Here is a 14,790-nt window from a genome sequence, read left to right as displayed (position 1 = left end):
CCCAGCTTAGAGCCACCCCTTTGTCAGGGATGGATGTAGCAGGCCCTCACTCTGATCCCTCAAACACTAACTCCCTGGTTCTGATTCCGTATTCATCTGGCCACCTTCTAAATTATGTGGTAACCCAAGAAGGCTGCCTGGGAGATAATGCCCTGATCCAGATACTGTGAGCATCTTACCTACCCAACAGTTAAATTTTGTGAACTAAGAAAACGACATGTGGTTTCTGCATCAGGCCACATCTGCTTTGCTGGCAGGAGCTGGCGTCATCGAGTCGCTCAGACACGGCTTCAGCAGGAGCATCTTTCTGTGCCCACGCAGCAGAGGCAGACCGTGGCAGTGGGGGGTTCATGGTGGCAGATGTTGGGGAGACAGCTGGCATTTCCCAGGTGACACCCCCACAGGGTGTTGCAGCCAGACACCATTCCATCCGAAACGTAGACAGGAAAGCCTCCCTGTCGGAATGTGTTTGCTCCTAATATGGTTTTCCCATAGCGTGAGCGTGTCCGTGTTTTTGTGTTTCCATATTACCATTCTCGCTTTGCTTTTAAAACAGCAACAAAGAGGAATATTGGTCTTTGTGACTGCCAGTGTGGTGCATGCCAGAATCTCATGCTTGCTGGTCTGAAGCCGCCAGATGGTGGTAGGATTGTGTGTGGTTTTGTTTCCTCTGCTTTTTTAAAAGTCGTGAAGGGGGAGAGACTGAGAAGTGGGAGATTGGCTGGAAGATTATCATCTGATAACAGTTTGCAGTGTCTTCCACCCTGTGTGTGGGCACAGTGGTGTCTTCCAAAAATGTGACGCTGACCCTGCCTAGCGTTTGCTGAATGTGCAGTATTAGCTGTCCCGTAAACACCAGCTGGGTTATTCATTACGTACTCAGCTATATACAGTAGCTGAATAAAACAGGTTTTAAAACACACACACACAGGAAATTTTCTGCATGTTTTTCTCTTCCTTGAAGATTGAAGTGAGTTGTTAGGATTGCCATTGTAGCAAAAGGGAAGTTGTACTTCCTTTGTTGGGGGCTTTGTGGGTTTATTTTTGAAAATCTTTTCAAGTTCTTTTACTTTTGTCCTAAGGAACCTAGTTTCACAGCTTAAAGGACTAATGTTTCTCTTCTGTTAGTTTCCTTGAAATCAGATTGTGTGTTTGTTGCAAGCACATTTAGATTAAGCTTGTCCGACCCATAGCCTGTGGGTCCCATGCACCGCAGGATGGCTTTGAATGTGGCCCAACACAAATTCATAAACTTTCTTAAAACAGATGTTTTTTGCGTTTTGTTTATTTTATTTTATTTTGTTTTATTTTGTTTTGTTTTATTTTATTTTGTTTTATTTTATTTTATTTTAAAGATGGAGTCTCACTCTGTTGCCCAGCCTGGAGTGCAATGGCGTGATTTGGCTCACTGCAACCTCTGCCTCCCGAGTTCAAGCAATTTTCCTGCCTCAGCTTCCTGAGTAGCTGAGATTACAGGTGCCTGCCTCCACGCCGGGCTAATTTTTTGTATTTTTAGTAAAGACGGGGTTTCACCATGCTGGCCAGGCTGGTCTTGAACTCCCAACCTTAGGAAAACCACCATGCCTGGCCTGTTTGTTTGGTTTTTAGCTCATCAGCTATCGTTAGTGTATTTTATGTGTGGCCCAAGACAATTCTTCCATATGGCACAGGGAAGCCAAAAGATTGGACATACCCAACTTGTAAATGGCATAGGCAAAAAAGTTTGTGTTTTGCAGCCATTTCCAAGGCTAACATAAGGTATCAGGATGCTGCTAAGTGACTTATGTGTGATCAGGGTCTCTACTGAGTGGAGAGGGGATACTTGTCTGGTGTGAACAGAGTCAGGTCTCTATGAAGACTTGTGATACCAAAAACTGGTCACTTCTCCATTTTCTCCCTCTCTCCCTCCACCCCCTGTAGTTAAACAAATGTGGAGCATCAAATGATGCCACTTTCTCCTCGTTGTCCGTCTCTCCACGACCAAGGGTAAAAATAAAATGCTGATGAAGCCAGAGGAGCATGGTTTGTTCATTTGAAGTTCTTAATATCCTGAGTGCTGGCTTCGACCTTTAATGAAAATGACGGTCCTCCTGGCAGGGGTCGGCTGCCTCACAAATGTGCAGCTTAAAGAACAAGGACAGTTTCCCTGAACAAGAGAAACAGCAGCAAGCGTGGAAGTCCTCAGTGCATCAGGAACACTCTGCTAATTACAGGCAAGAGTGAGATGCCTGGCCAGGCGTGGTGGCTCATGCCTGTAATCCCAGCACTTTGGGAGTCTGAGGCGGGCAGATCACTTGAGGTCAGGAGTTCGAGACCAGCCTGGCCAACATGGTGAAACCTCGTCTCTACTAAAAATACAAAAATTAGCCGGGAGTGGTGGCGCATGCCTGTAATTCCAGCTACTTGGGAGGCTGAGGCAGGAGAATTGCATGAACCTGGGAGATGGAAGTTGCAGCGAGCTGAGATGGCACCACTGCACTCCAGCCTGGGCAACAGAGCAAGACTCCGTCTCAGGAAAAACAAAAAGAGTGGGATGCCCAACAGCAAGGAACTGCTGGTTTGTTACTTCGTGAGTTTTCTAAGGCACCTTCCGGCTCTAAGGTCACCATGAAAATCCATCATTTCCAATTATAGGAGATGTCCACTCTATGAGGGCAGGGGGGCTGTGTCTTTACTTCATAGCACAATAATTAGACCAAGGTAACATTTCCTAAAAATTTGTTGACTATAGGAACACTATCCTTTCTCTACTCTAGCATTTTGGTTGCCAGAAAGAGGGATCATCCGGTCTAACTTGGAGATCACCTAAGAGATCCACCTCATAGACCCCTAGGCTGATGTACCCACCTCTAGCCAGGGTCTGGCTAGCCCCTTGCCTGGAGCTTCCTTACTGATGAGTTATTTTGTTGGTCTGGGTTATAACTGTCTACCTACTAGCCTTTTGGGATTTGCCCCTTGGTCTAGATCAAGCCTGTTCAACCTGCAGGCCTCATGTGGCTCAGGACAGCTTTGAATGCAGCCCAACACAAATTCGTGAGCTTTCTTAAAATGTCATGAGGCTGGGCATGGTGGCTCACACCTGTAATCCTAGCACTTCGGGAGGCCAAGGCGGGGGAATCACTTGAGGCCAGGAGTTTGAGACTAGCCTGGCCAACATGGTGAAATCCCATCTCTACTGAAAACACAAAAATTAGTGCACACTTGTAGTCCCAGCTGTTTGGGAGGCTGAGGTGGGAGGATCGCTTGAACCCGGGAGGTGGAGGTTGCAGTGAGCCGTGATCGCACCGCACCACTCCAGCCTGGATGACAGTGAGACCATGTCTCAAAAAAAAAAAAATTATATATATATGAGATTTGTGATTTTTTTTTTTAAAGTTCGTTTGCTGTTGTTTGTGTTAGTGTATTTTATGTGTGGCCCAAGACAATTCTTCTTCCAATGTGGCCCAGGGAAGCCAAAAGATTGGACACCCCTGGTCGAAATCTTTGGGTAAAGCATGGTCTTAGCTAGGGCATCATGATTGAACTTTTCCAGCCCTAAGAATTGAGCTTCCTCTTCTCTTATTAGAATTCAGGTTCACACTCTGATGCCATTTGGAAACACTCTTACTTTCCTTTAAAGACTGTGTTCCGTCACTTCACGTTATAAAATAAAATAATCCTGAAACACGCCAGTGCGATTGCAGAAGAGGGGTGCCCAGCTTCGTGGTCAAGTCTGACGCTCGTGTGTGCGTGTGTGCAGAGCTGTGTCAGCTGTGGCTAGTGCTGGCCTCCAGGCATCCCCCGGGGCAGCAGATGGTGTACCCAGCCTTGCCCTGCTCGGTCCAGCCAGAGTGGCAGTGATGCACGCTGAGGCAACTTCTGTGATGCAACACCCGGGCAGTCCTCCAGCCCGCCGTCAAGGTGAAAAGACCCCTGCCAATTCAGGACTTCTGGGCTCTCTGAGAACAGGGGCTTGAGAGGAAGGAGAGACTATTTTCTCATATATTGAAACTAAAATATTACAACCTGCCATGGGCCATTGCAGAAGTGTCCCTAAGTGGCCCTGAGTGTCCCATGACACAGTCCCGAGCCCTGGATTTTGTAGGAGCTTTCCTTTTCATTCTTGGCTGGAAGGAAGCTGGTGATGGAACTGTTGTGAGCTCTGAAATATAAAAATTAACAGTCAGCGGGGCCGGGCACAGTGGCTTATGCCTGTAATCCCAGCACTTTGGGAGGTCAAGGCGGGTGGATCACCTGAGGTCAGGAGTTCAAGACCAGCCTGGCCAACATGATGAAACCCCGTCTCTACTAAAAATACAAAAAATTATCCAGGCATGGTGGCGGGCACCTGTAATCTCAGCTATTCAGGAGACTGAGGCAGGAGAATTGCTTGAACCCGGGAGGTGGAGGTTGCAGTGGGCGGAGGTCACACCATTGCACTCCAGCCTGGGCAACAGAGTGAGACTGTGTCTCAAAAAAAAAAAAAAATTACAGTCAAGGGAAACCTAGGGTCAAGGTCACTATAAAAAGCTATTTAGCCAAGGGCAATGGCCTTCCTGTTTTGAAGGGGTGGGGGCAGAGGATGGAGGCTCGCTGGAGTTGGTTTTCATAAGCCTCCTGGTACCCCAGCTTTTACTTCCATCAAATAACCATGTTGTGGATGCATAACTATTAATAAGTACAAACAGCACTTTCCAGGCAAGCCCTCTGGACTGCTCCTTCTAGGCCTTTGGTCTTCTGAGATGTTTGGGAAGAAGGAACAATTCTGGCTTTCTTGGAAGCTGCCCTTTGCACTGTTCATTTACCCTCTATGTACTGACTTGCCAGCTCCTTAGAGAAGGTAGATATTAGATGTGGGAGGAGTAGGGGTCATGATCTGGTGTCCAGTGTGTCCTTATGGACAGATGCCCCAGCCCAGCCAGAGTGAGTTACTCCGGCCTCTGCCTTCCTGTAGGACTCAGCTTATTCTTGCTACATCACAGCTCTGCTTAATTGGACCACTGATGTAACCAGTGCTCCTTATTTTTCCTATAAAATATTCCAGCCCCTGCCTTCAGGAAGCTCACAGACTCTCTCTAGCATGCACACACACTTCTCACACCTGAGTTGTAGGCTTCACCAGCATCCACTGTGTGCGCTCACAAACCTGTATATGCCAGTTGCACACACTGTTAAATAATTTAATTATAAGGTATGTAAATGTTTGCAATGTGAATGTGAAAACCAAGATTTGTCATTTCTACAAAACAAGTAGAATGTTTAGAAAGATATGATATTCATAGAAGTTGCTTTTGCAAAAAAAAAAAAAATGCCATCAAATTAAGTATGGATGAGGCAACTGTAAAAGATTTGGGAACAAAATTTGTAAAAATCTGGGATATTCAGATTGCTTTACAAGAAGCCCAACATGGAAGTCACAGATGATGCATTTTGGGTGTGATTTATGCAACAAAGATAGCAGGAGACACTGGTCAGCATATTTGGGGTTTTTCTTTTTTTGGAGTACAACCATCTATGTTTGAGCCCAAGCCAGGCAGACCCTTGCAAAGACCACACAGGCAGGTGTGGGAGCTGAGCTTTGAAGCCACATTGGCTAATTCCAGAGCTAAGCTTTTCACCATGTGGTTCTTCTGCTTATGCTCCTGCTCATTTAGAAGATAGTTAGGAGTCTCTACTAAGACTGCAGATGAACCACTGTGAGAGACACTGTTGCTACTCAAACTCTATGGTTTGCAGGCTGCGTGGGGTGTGCCTGCCATCCAAGTGTGTGGGAAAGAGGAGGGAGATGAGAATACAGCTGCCAAGGAGCTCCCAAGACCCTTTTGGAGGTCAGTTGGGGGAGGAGGGGTCACTGACCTCAATAGGTAAGTTTTTGGTGTGCATCTGTTTTAGAAAAAGATTCCTGACACAGTATGTCACAGGGGATCCTACACTCACGTGTGTTATGTTTGGTGTGTGTAGTAGTTATGTACCCGGGAGCCAAAGATTTCCACTTTACTTAGATCTTTCATTTCTTTTTTTTTTTTTTGAGATGGAGTCTCGCTCTGTCGCCCAGGCTGGAGTGCAGTGGCGCGATCTCGGCTCACTGCAACCTCTGCCTCCCGGGTTCAAGTGATTCTCCTGCCTCAGCCTCCCGAGTAGCCAGGATTACAGGGACCCACCACCACGCCTGGCTAATTTTTTGTGTTTTTAGTAGAGACAGGGTTTCACCATGTTGGCCAGGCTGGTCTCAAACTCCTGACCTCAGGCAGTTGGCCAGTCTCGCCTCTCAAAGTGCTGGGATCACAGGCGGGAGCCACCGCGCCCGGCTACTTAGATCTTTTAAACTTGAACCCTGGTGGGTACAGTAATCAGTTTCACTGCGGGGGAAGGGGAGCTGCTGTTCAAATGCACGGGGTCCCTTCCATCAGCAGGCAGCAAGGGCAGCAGGGAGGGAGCAACCACTGGTGTCAGGATTCCAGTGCTGTTTTGTAGACATCTTCAGCGACACTTTGGGGCTGGCTGTTGATTGCTGGTCGGTGTCCAGACAGAAGTCATGAGCCATTGAGTAGTTGGAGGTGGCTTTTTTAATCCACCACCCGTTCTTCCTCTACATTCTAGCTGGGTCCTGTGAAGGAGCTCTTCCTAACCAGACGGTTGCGGCCTTGGATCCTGCTGATGCGGCCTCTCGGGCTCCCTCCCCTAGTTATTTGGGTATTTCCAATATTTTGGACTTGTGCACAAGCTGCCTCTAGTTGAATTAATGCGTCCCTAAGGCCATAGGAGAGGGAGTTAGTTCCTGTTGGCTTTGTGGGAAATGTTAGTTGTGTGTTTTTAAATTAGTGTTTCTTTAATGGCAAATGGAACATTTTCTTCATTATGAGAACGCGCGTCGCCTATTACCTCTGTGCTTATGAAGCTGGGGGTAGGCAGCGAACTTAATAGCTTTTCAGAGCTTCTGCAGTGAGCGTTTGTGGGGAGGCTGCTGGTGCAGTGAGCATGTCAGCTGGCTTCCCTGGGCCAGCACTGGAAACAGTGAGCCCTCCTTATGGAAAAAGGATGCACGTTGCTACGCCAGTGCTTCTCACCAGGGACGAGCTTGCCCCCTGGGGACATTTCTAGTTGTCAGGACTTGAGGGGTGTTACTGGCATCTAGTGGGTAGAGGCCAGGGAGGCTGCAAAGCATCCTACAATACACAGGACACAAAACATGATCATTCCTCTTTTTCTTGCCTTTTTTTTTTTTTTTTTTTTTTGAGACAGGGTCTCAGTCACTCAGGCTGGAGTGTGGAGGTGTGATCATAGCTCACCGTAGCCTTGAGCTCCTGAGTTCAAGTGATCTCCCACCTCAGCCTCCTGAGTGGTTGGGACTGCAGGCGTACACCACCACACCTAGCTCATTATTCTTATTTTTTTTAGAGGTGGGGTCTTGCTGTGTTGCTAGCTGGTGTCGCTTAAAGCCAGAAGTTTGAGACTAAACTTAAGGGATCCTCCTGCCTCGGCCTCCCAGAGTGTTGGGATTATAGGCATGGCCATTGCGCCTGGCCAAAAATGGTCATTCTTGATAACAAAGAATGATCCGGTTCAAAATGTCAGCAGGGATGAGGCCGAGATTCCCCACTCCAGGTGAACCCTCCCGCCCTGGCCCCTCCCCTACAGAGGTGCCTGAGAGCATCCTCCTCTCCTCTGGTTCGGTCTGGCTCCTAATTAGCCTTCAAGCAATGTCAGCTCTCGGGAACAGCAGAGATGCACAGTGACTTACTGTAACGGCAGCATACTTTCACCAAAGCAGTTCTTCAATCTGGCTTCCTCCAGCCCTTCCCCTCCACGCCGCAGAAGCTGGGACTGACAAAACGGCTTTTCAATCCTCGCTCGCCACCTGCCCACACTGTAGCCCCCAAGAATGCCTGCCATTAGTCCCCTGCTATGCGGGGAGATGGCAGCTGCCTGCAAATGAGGCAGCTTGGAGGGATGGGACAATGCCACTCGATGGACCCACTGTCCTGCCTGTCGCTGCCAGGTCTCTGCAGCAAGGGGCAGTCTGACTTCAGACTTTAGGGGGCAAGGAAACTTTGCTTTTCTTATTTCCTCCCTACCCCCGCCCCAAATATGCATTAAACAATTTGTATTCTGTCTGTGACTTTAATGGGCCTCTTTGTCCTCAGCTGGGAATGTCTCCAGCTTGTCGTAGTGGGAGACAGCCCTTGGTATCCGTAGAAGCAGGCTTGGATTTTGTCTCTATTGCTGATCAGCTCTGTGGCCCTCAGCAAGGTCGTTAACCCTCCTGAGGCTCAGGTGTTTTCATTTGTAACATGGGGTTGATAATGCCTACCACAGAGGGTTACTGTCAGGATGGTGTTCCCTGCACTGCTTTTTCTGTGTCCCTCCAACCAATCTTTGTAAGCTGCTCAACGGCCTGGCACCTGTCTTTACCGTCCTTGAAATCACATTAGTTTTGCCGCACGGTAGGACTCCGGCCATGGAGTGCAGTGCACCCCCGGAAAGATAGTTGATGTCCTAATCCCTGGCGCCTGTGAATGTGACCGTTTGGACACATGGTCTTTGCTGATGTAATCAAGTTAGGATGAGGTCATTAAGGTGGGCCCTAATCCAGTAGGACTGGGGTCTTTATAGGAAGAGGGAAATCTGGACACACACATACACACATACACACAGCAATGCCTTCACACAGGTCTCATGGGAAGATGGACACACACAAGCGGTGAGCCTAGCACAACAGAGGCAGAAATTTGAACAATGCAGCTGCAAGCCAAGGAATGCCAGAGTCACCAGCAGCAAGGAGAAGGCAAGGAAGGACTCTCTCCCTATAGGTTTCAGAGTGAGCACGGCCCTGCCGACAACTGGATTTCAGATTTTTAGCCTCCAGAACTATGGTTGCTTTAAGCCAGCCGGTTTGGGGTGCTTTGTTATAGCAGCCCCAAAAACCAATACAAATACTCAGTGAACGCTCGTGGAACGTGTGTCTTCATCTGCAAAATGTATGGTGCTGGGCCCAGCAGTCATGCTTCGGCAGCCCAGCCCTGGATGGTTCACGTCTTCCTTTCCACTGATGATTCCTTCACAGATCACCCACAGATCATACTGGCTGGTTTTGTGCTGCTTTATTAGAAAAGCGTTTGCTTGTTATGGGAGAAAGTTTTCACACGTACCACACTGAACAGGGTTACGTTTTTGCCGTAAAGTATTTGTGCATCTCTAAGCAGTGGCATCAAGTCACCAACTTAGATTTCTTTTAGCAGCACGTTGGTTCCTGGTTCTGGCAAGAAGCCTGAGAGGCCATTGCTCCCTCCTCTCTTCTCCTTTCAAGAAGCAGAATCAAATCAAAGCGGCTCTAAAAATAAGGAAATGGATATGCTTGCAAAACAGGGGTGCCAGGCCCAGAGGAAGAGCAGGCTCAAGTTGGTGGCTAAGGGAGGTCACTGGGGACTCAGGTCCTTTCTCTCTTCTGTCCACAGCAGTGTCATCCTGAGGCAGGTGTCCCCATGGCCATAGGATGGCTGATGGCAGCAGCTGCAGTCTGCTCCCTTGTTTGTGGCCTATGGAGCCCTTTGGTGTGTTTCTTTTAAGATCAGGAAAACTTTCCCCAGAAGCCTGCCCAGCAGCCTCCTCTCCATGTCTTTGTCCTATCCCCGAACCAGCCACTGCCAACGGGGATGGAGTTAGCATCATGGGCCTAGACCAGCCATGTGAGGGCGAATGGGTGCTGCAGTCAGCCACAGTGCCCTGCCACACTCGCCAGATTCACAACTCTGACCCTTTTTTAGTGGTCATGATAAGGGTGCCCCAAAGATGTCTACGTTCTAATCTCTAGAACCTGTGAATGTTACTGTACGTGGCCAAAGGGGTCTCTGCTGATGTGTGCTGATGTGGTTAAGGGTCTTGAGGCGGGGAGATGATCCTGGATGGTCCAGGTAGGTCCCGTGTAATCAGAAGGATTCTCATAAGAAGGAGGCAGGAAAATTGGAGGCGGAGAGAGATGTAAGGACAGAAGCAGAGGTCAGAGAAGGGAGAAGATGCTGCACTGCTGGCTTTGAAGATGGACAAAGGGGCCACGAGCCAAGGACTGCGGGCAGCTTCTAGAAGTGGGAAAAGGCAAGGAAATAGATTCTCCCCTGAAGCCTCCAGAAGGTGGTACCTGACACCCCGATATTAGACCAGTGAAACTGATTTTGGACTTCTGACTTCCAGAACTGTAAAATGAACTTTTGGGTTTTTTTTTTTTTTTTTGAGACAGAGTCTCGCCCTGTCGTCCAGGCTAGAGTGCAGTGGCCGTGATCTCGGCTCACTGCAAGCTCCACCTCCCGGGTTCACACCGTTCTCCTGCCTCAGCCTCCCAAGTAGCTGGGACTACAGGCGCCCACCACCACGCCCGGCTAATTTTTTTGTATTTTTAGTAGAGATGGGATTTCACCGGGTTAGCCAGGATGGTCTCAATCTCCTGACCTCATGATCCGCCCGCCTCGGTCTCCCAAAGTGCTGGGATTACAGGCGTGAGCCACCGCGCCCGGCCAAACTTCTGTTGTTTTAAGCCACTAAGCTTGTGGTCATTTATTACAGCAGCAAAGGGAAATGAATACAGCATTGTATCTCTAGGCTGACCAGGAATCAATATAGAACTTTGCTAAGATTAAGCATCTTGTTTGTATTTTATATCTTTTACACAAGTATTTGAGGATTAAACACAAGACAAACCCAGTCCCTGGTCCTGCCTCCAGATAGGGCCAGCCTGGTGATTTGCTCTCAAAATGGTAAATGTCGGTTCCTTTATTCAACACCAGTGCTAGGTGCCGAGACACAGAAGTAAGGTGTTGTCTTCACTCAAGCTGCTGCGTGTGCCTCGGCCAGCCATTTGATTCCATAAATACGCCCACTCGCAAATGGGAGCTCTTCCAGAGGTCTTCTCTGCCTTTGTAGCTCAGGCCAGTTTCCTCTGAAGCTTATTCAAACCTGCTGATTTTTGTTTAAGTTCTTGCAAGGGTTAGGAAGAGCATAAGACGTTAAGCACTTCCACAGATGGACCTATTTTTAGGGTGCCCCATGTTGCCAAGATCAGTAGTGATTCTGACAGCTCAGTCCTGGGGTCCACAGGATGTCATCTGCCTCCTGTCCTCGTGCCAGTTGGACAGAGACACTGCTGTTTGGAAGTTTTCTTTGTGGTTCTTTATTTCCTCTCCTCTCTCGGGCTTCCTGTTCTACAGAGGCACAGTGGTGGAGCCACATACATTGTGTCTAGAAATTGTTGTTATTGTTCAGCTCTTTCCTTTCCTTTCCATTCCATTCCATTCCATTCCATTCCATTCCATTCCATTCCATTCCATTCCTTTTTTGTTGTTGTTGAGACAGAGTCTCACTCTGTTGCCCAGGCTGGAGTGCAGTGGCACGATCTCAGCTCACTGCAACCTCCACCTCCCAGGTTCAAGCGATTCTCAAGCTACTCCTCCCGGGTAGCTGGGATTACCAGCACGTGCCACCGTGCCTGGCTGATTTTTGTATTTTTAGTGGAGACAAAGTTTCACCATGTTGGCCAGGCTGGTCTCGAACTCCTGACCTCAGGTGATCCGCCTGCCTCAGCCTTCCAAAGTGCTGGGGTTATAGGAATGAGCCACCGCGCCTGGTCAGTTCATCTGTTTCTGAGAAGCCTTGGGCTTTCCTGGGGATAAGTGACCAGTGGCAATCTATGGGAAATATCTGGGAAGGTGACAGAAGTAATGAAGCAGAGAAACGGAGTGGGGGCATTGACATTTGAGATGATCTTTTCCAACATCATAATTCTATCTTGAGGAAACTGAGGCATGAGTTATCCATGAAGCAGCTCTCCATCCCTGAACTCCCTATAGTAGCTTAGCAAGGATGGAGCACAATCTCTGTGGTACCGATTACACAGGGCCAGGTTCTAGAAGCAAAATGTGAGAGCTGGCTGTAAAGCACTAACACCCAGAATAGCATGTAGACCAATAGGTTTGGCATAGATTGTTCTAGGCTCTCGTCTCTGCTCTGTCCCATCTCCCTTTGTCCATAACAAGTGCCATATACCTGGGGGGATAAATGCATAGATGCTGGAGCTTCAGCCTAGGTTTGAGTTCCACTTACTAGCAACGTAACCTGGGACAAATCACTTGGGCATTTTTTCCTTTGTGTAACATGGGATGGTCACAGTACCGATGCAGCTGGAGGTGCTGCGAGGATTAAATGAGTTGAAGTGTGCAGAGTACTCACGGCAGTGCCTGGCGCATCCTAAGCACTGTACGTCTTCCTGCAACCTTACACATTGTTCTCCAGCGTTGTAAATGACCACGTGCAATTCCATCGCATGGTGGTGCTCTATGGTTGATTTAACCAGATCCCTGTAATGGGATTTTGTTTCCATCTTTTGACGCTGTAAACAACATTTCGATGACTACCCTTGTAGGTAAGGACTTTCTTTCACTCTTAATCATTTCTGCAGGTTAAATTTCTAGAATGAGAATTGCTGGGTGAAAGAAAAATCTTTCAAGGTTTTTCTTGATAGACGCTACATTTTGCTCCAGGAAAGTAGTAGTTGACACTCCTACCATCAGTGAGTGAGTGTGCCAATTTCCTTGTGTAGCCAGGTGATTAACTTTTAATCAAATGAAGGCCCAGAAAGAAAGAGGAAATATTTCCGTGGGAGTAAAACGTTCCTCATCTTGGCTTATATGCAGTAAAAAGCTCAGAACTTGGAGAGCGCAGAAAGCAGGGCAGAGTTTGTGAAAACAGCGCCCTCTGCTGGCTCTCCCTGGTGTGAACAGTGGCAGATGGCGATGCTGAGATGGTCGTGGCATCCCCTGCTCTTTGGAGGCAGGTACATTTTTAAGAGACTCTGGTCATAAAAGTCAGACTTGGGCAATACTTGACCCTCGCTTGGGTTCTTTTACAGCAGTGGTTTCAACAGGCGTGATTTGTTTTCCAACACTTGGTACTCTCTGGAGACATTTTGGAGGAACTCAAGTCTGGGGAGTAGGGTTAAAGGAAGTCTGCTATTGACTTCTGGTGGGTAGAGGCCAAGGATACTGCTAAACATCTCACACTGCACAGCCCAGCCCAGCAACAAAGCAGCCTTCAGCCCAGGATGTCAATATTGTCCAGGCTGAGAAAACCCTGTTTTTAGAGGAATAGAGGTATTGCCCTAAGAAGGTTTCTCTTTTCTGACTGAAATAAAATGTAGAAATATTAAGATATGGTATATGTGTCACAGTTACTATTATTTGGTTGTAGAAACCTGATGGTTTTGCAAAATGCGATGGAAAACAGGTGGAGCTGAACTAGTAAATGGGGATTTCTAGAAGGGAGGACACAGGAAAAGCCAACCCGTAGTAATGTCACGAGTACTAATAAGAGAGGGAAAGTTCTTCTACCAATTCAGCATGGTTAAACCTGCTACAAATCCTGGTGGCTTTCCCTTGAAGGTCTTGTCTGTTAAAAATAGTGCTTTATTTGACACTTTTCCCCAAATTCACAAGCACCCGTGTTTTCATAACGTTCATAATTGCGCCCTCCAGTGTTCAGTGCAGAATTACCATGTGTGGTTATAATTTGCTCTCCCACGCCCTAGTAAATGCTGATTCAAGCATTGTTTTTAAGAGGGAGAAGGAAGAGAAGAACTTTAAAAATAGTCTTAGAGAAGGTGTGCCTGAAGGGGAAAAGTATGACGAGAATTTCGGGAAAATCAAACTGGGCTGCAACTTCCTTCAGTATTTGCTGAGCTTGAAGACCTCTCTGTTCCTGGTGTTGCCCAAGCCCATTTAAAAAATGTCCTATTACTGGCTGGGCATGGTGGCTCACGCCTTAATCCCAGCACTTTGGGAGACTGAGGCGGGTGGATCACCTGAGGTCAGGAGTTCGAGACCAGCCTGGCCAACATGGTGAAACTCCATCTCTACTGAAAAAAAAAAAGTAAAAAAAATCAGCTGGGTGTGATGGCACGCGCTTGCAATCCCAGCTACTTAGGAGGCTGAGGCAGGAGAATCGTTTGAACCCAGGAGGTAGAGGTTGCAGTGAGCCGTGATTGCACCACTGCACTCCAGCCTGGGCAACACAGCAAGACTCCATCTCAAAAAAAAAAAAAAAAAAAAAAAAAGCCCTACTACCTCATTTTGCTTTAGCCTTGCTATTCTCTGAATTACTTGTATTCTAGAACATTTGTCTTGAAATAACTAGCTAGCATGGCTGCCTTGGCTGTTCTAAATAATGTTAAGAGGCTTATTTTGTCAGAATTGTTGAGAAAAACTACAGCTCTTCCCTAAACAGCAGATACTATCTTGATTATCTTTCATGAGAAGTATTTTTCAAGCTATAGGTCATGGTCGATTTATAGGTTGTAAAGTCAATTTCTAGATTACAATCAACATTACCAAAAAAAACCCAGATGGAATAGAAACTATCACACAGTGTGGTATATGGTAAGAGCAGCCTTTAGTGATACAGAAATCTGTCACCATACGTACAGACATGTTTACGTGTGCCTGTGTGTAAGCACACATGTGCATGATGAGAGCCTTCTAAAGGTGGTGGCTTAGATTTTACAACGTGGTGAAATCTGACTTGTTTATAAAGTTCTCTAAAGCCCTCCATGATCCCTGCTAGTCTTCTATCCCTCACCTTTGCCTCTGTTGTTTTTTCAGGTGGGACCAGGGAGATTGGATCTGCTCTCACCAGGATGTGCATGAGGCACAGAAGCATAGAAGCCAAGCTGAGGCAGTTTTCGAGGTGAGGAGCCTGTTTCGGCCCCGATCGCCAATGCCCTTGCAGGTTTCAGGTTAAGGAAGCAGTCATGCATGACACACAGCATTTAAA

At 47.5% G+C, this 14,790-nt stretch overlaps 1 protein-coding gene across 9 annotated transcripts in view; it reads left to right on the top strand.

Moving 5' to 3' along the window:
* Window positions 1-14,790, top strand: part of MTSS1 (MTSS I-BAR domain containing 1) — a 183,633-nt gene that overhangs the window by 128,454 nt on the left and 40,389 nt on the right. For all 9 annotated transcript variants that reach the window (XM_028852901.2, XM_015145964.3, XM_077944013.1 and 6 more), the window contains one exon: window positions 14,619-14,703. In XM_028852901.2, the coding sequence (XP_028708734.1) occupies window positions 14,619-14,703 (85 nt within the window). The remainder of the gene's footprint in view (window positions 1-14,618; window positions 14,704-14,790) is intronic.

This window comes from Macaca mulatta, chromosome 8, assembly GCF_049350105.2.
Source record: "Macaca mulatta isolate MMU2019108-1 chromosome 8, T2T-MMU8v2.0, whole genome shotgun sequence".
Lineage (NCBI taxonomy): Eukaryota > Metazoa > Chordata > Mammalia > Primates > Cercopithecidae > Macaca > Macaca mulatta.
This window is presented reverse-complemented; position numbering and strand designations above follow the sequence as displayed.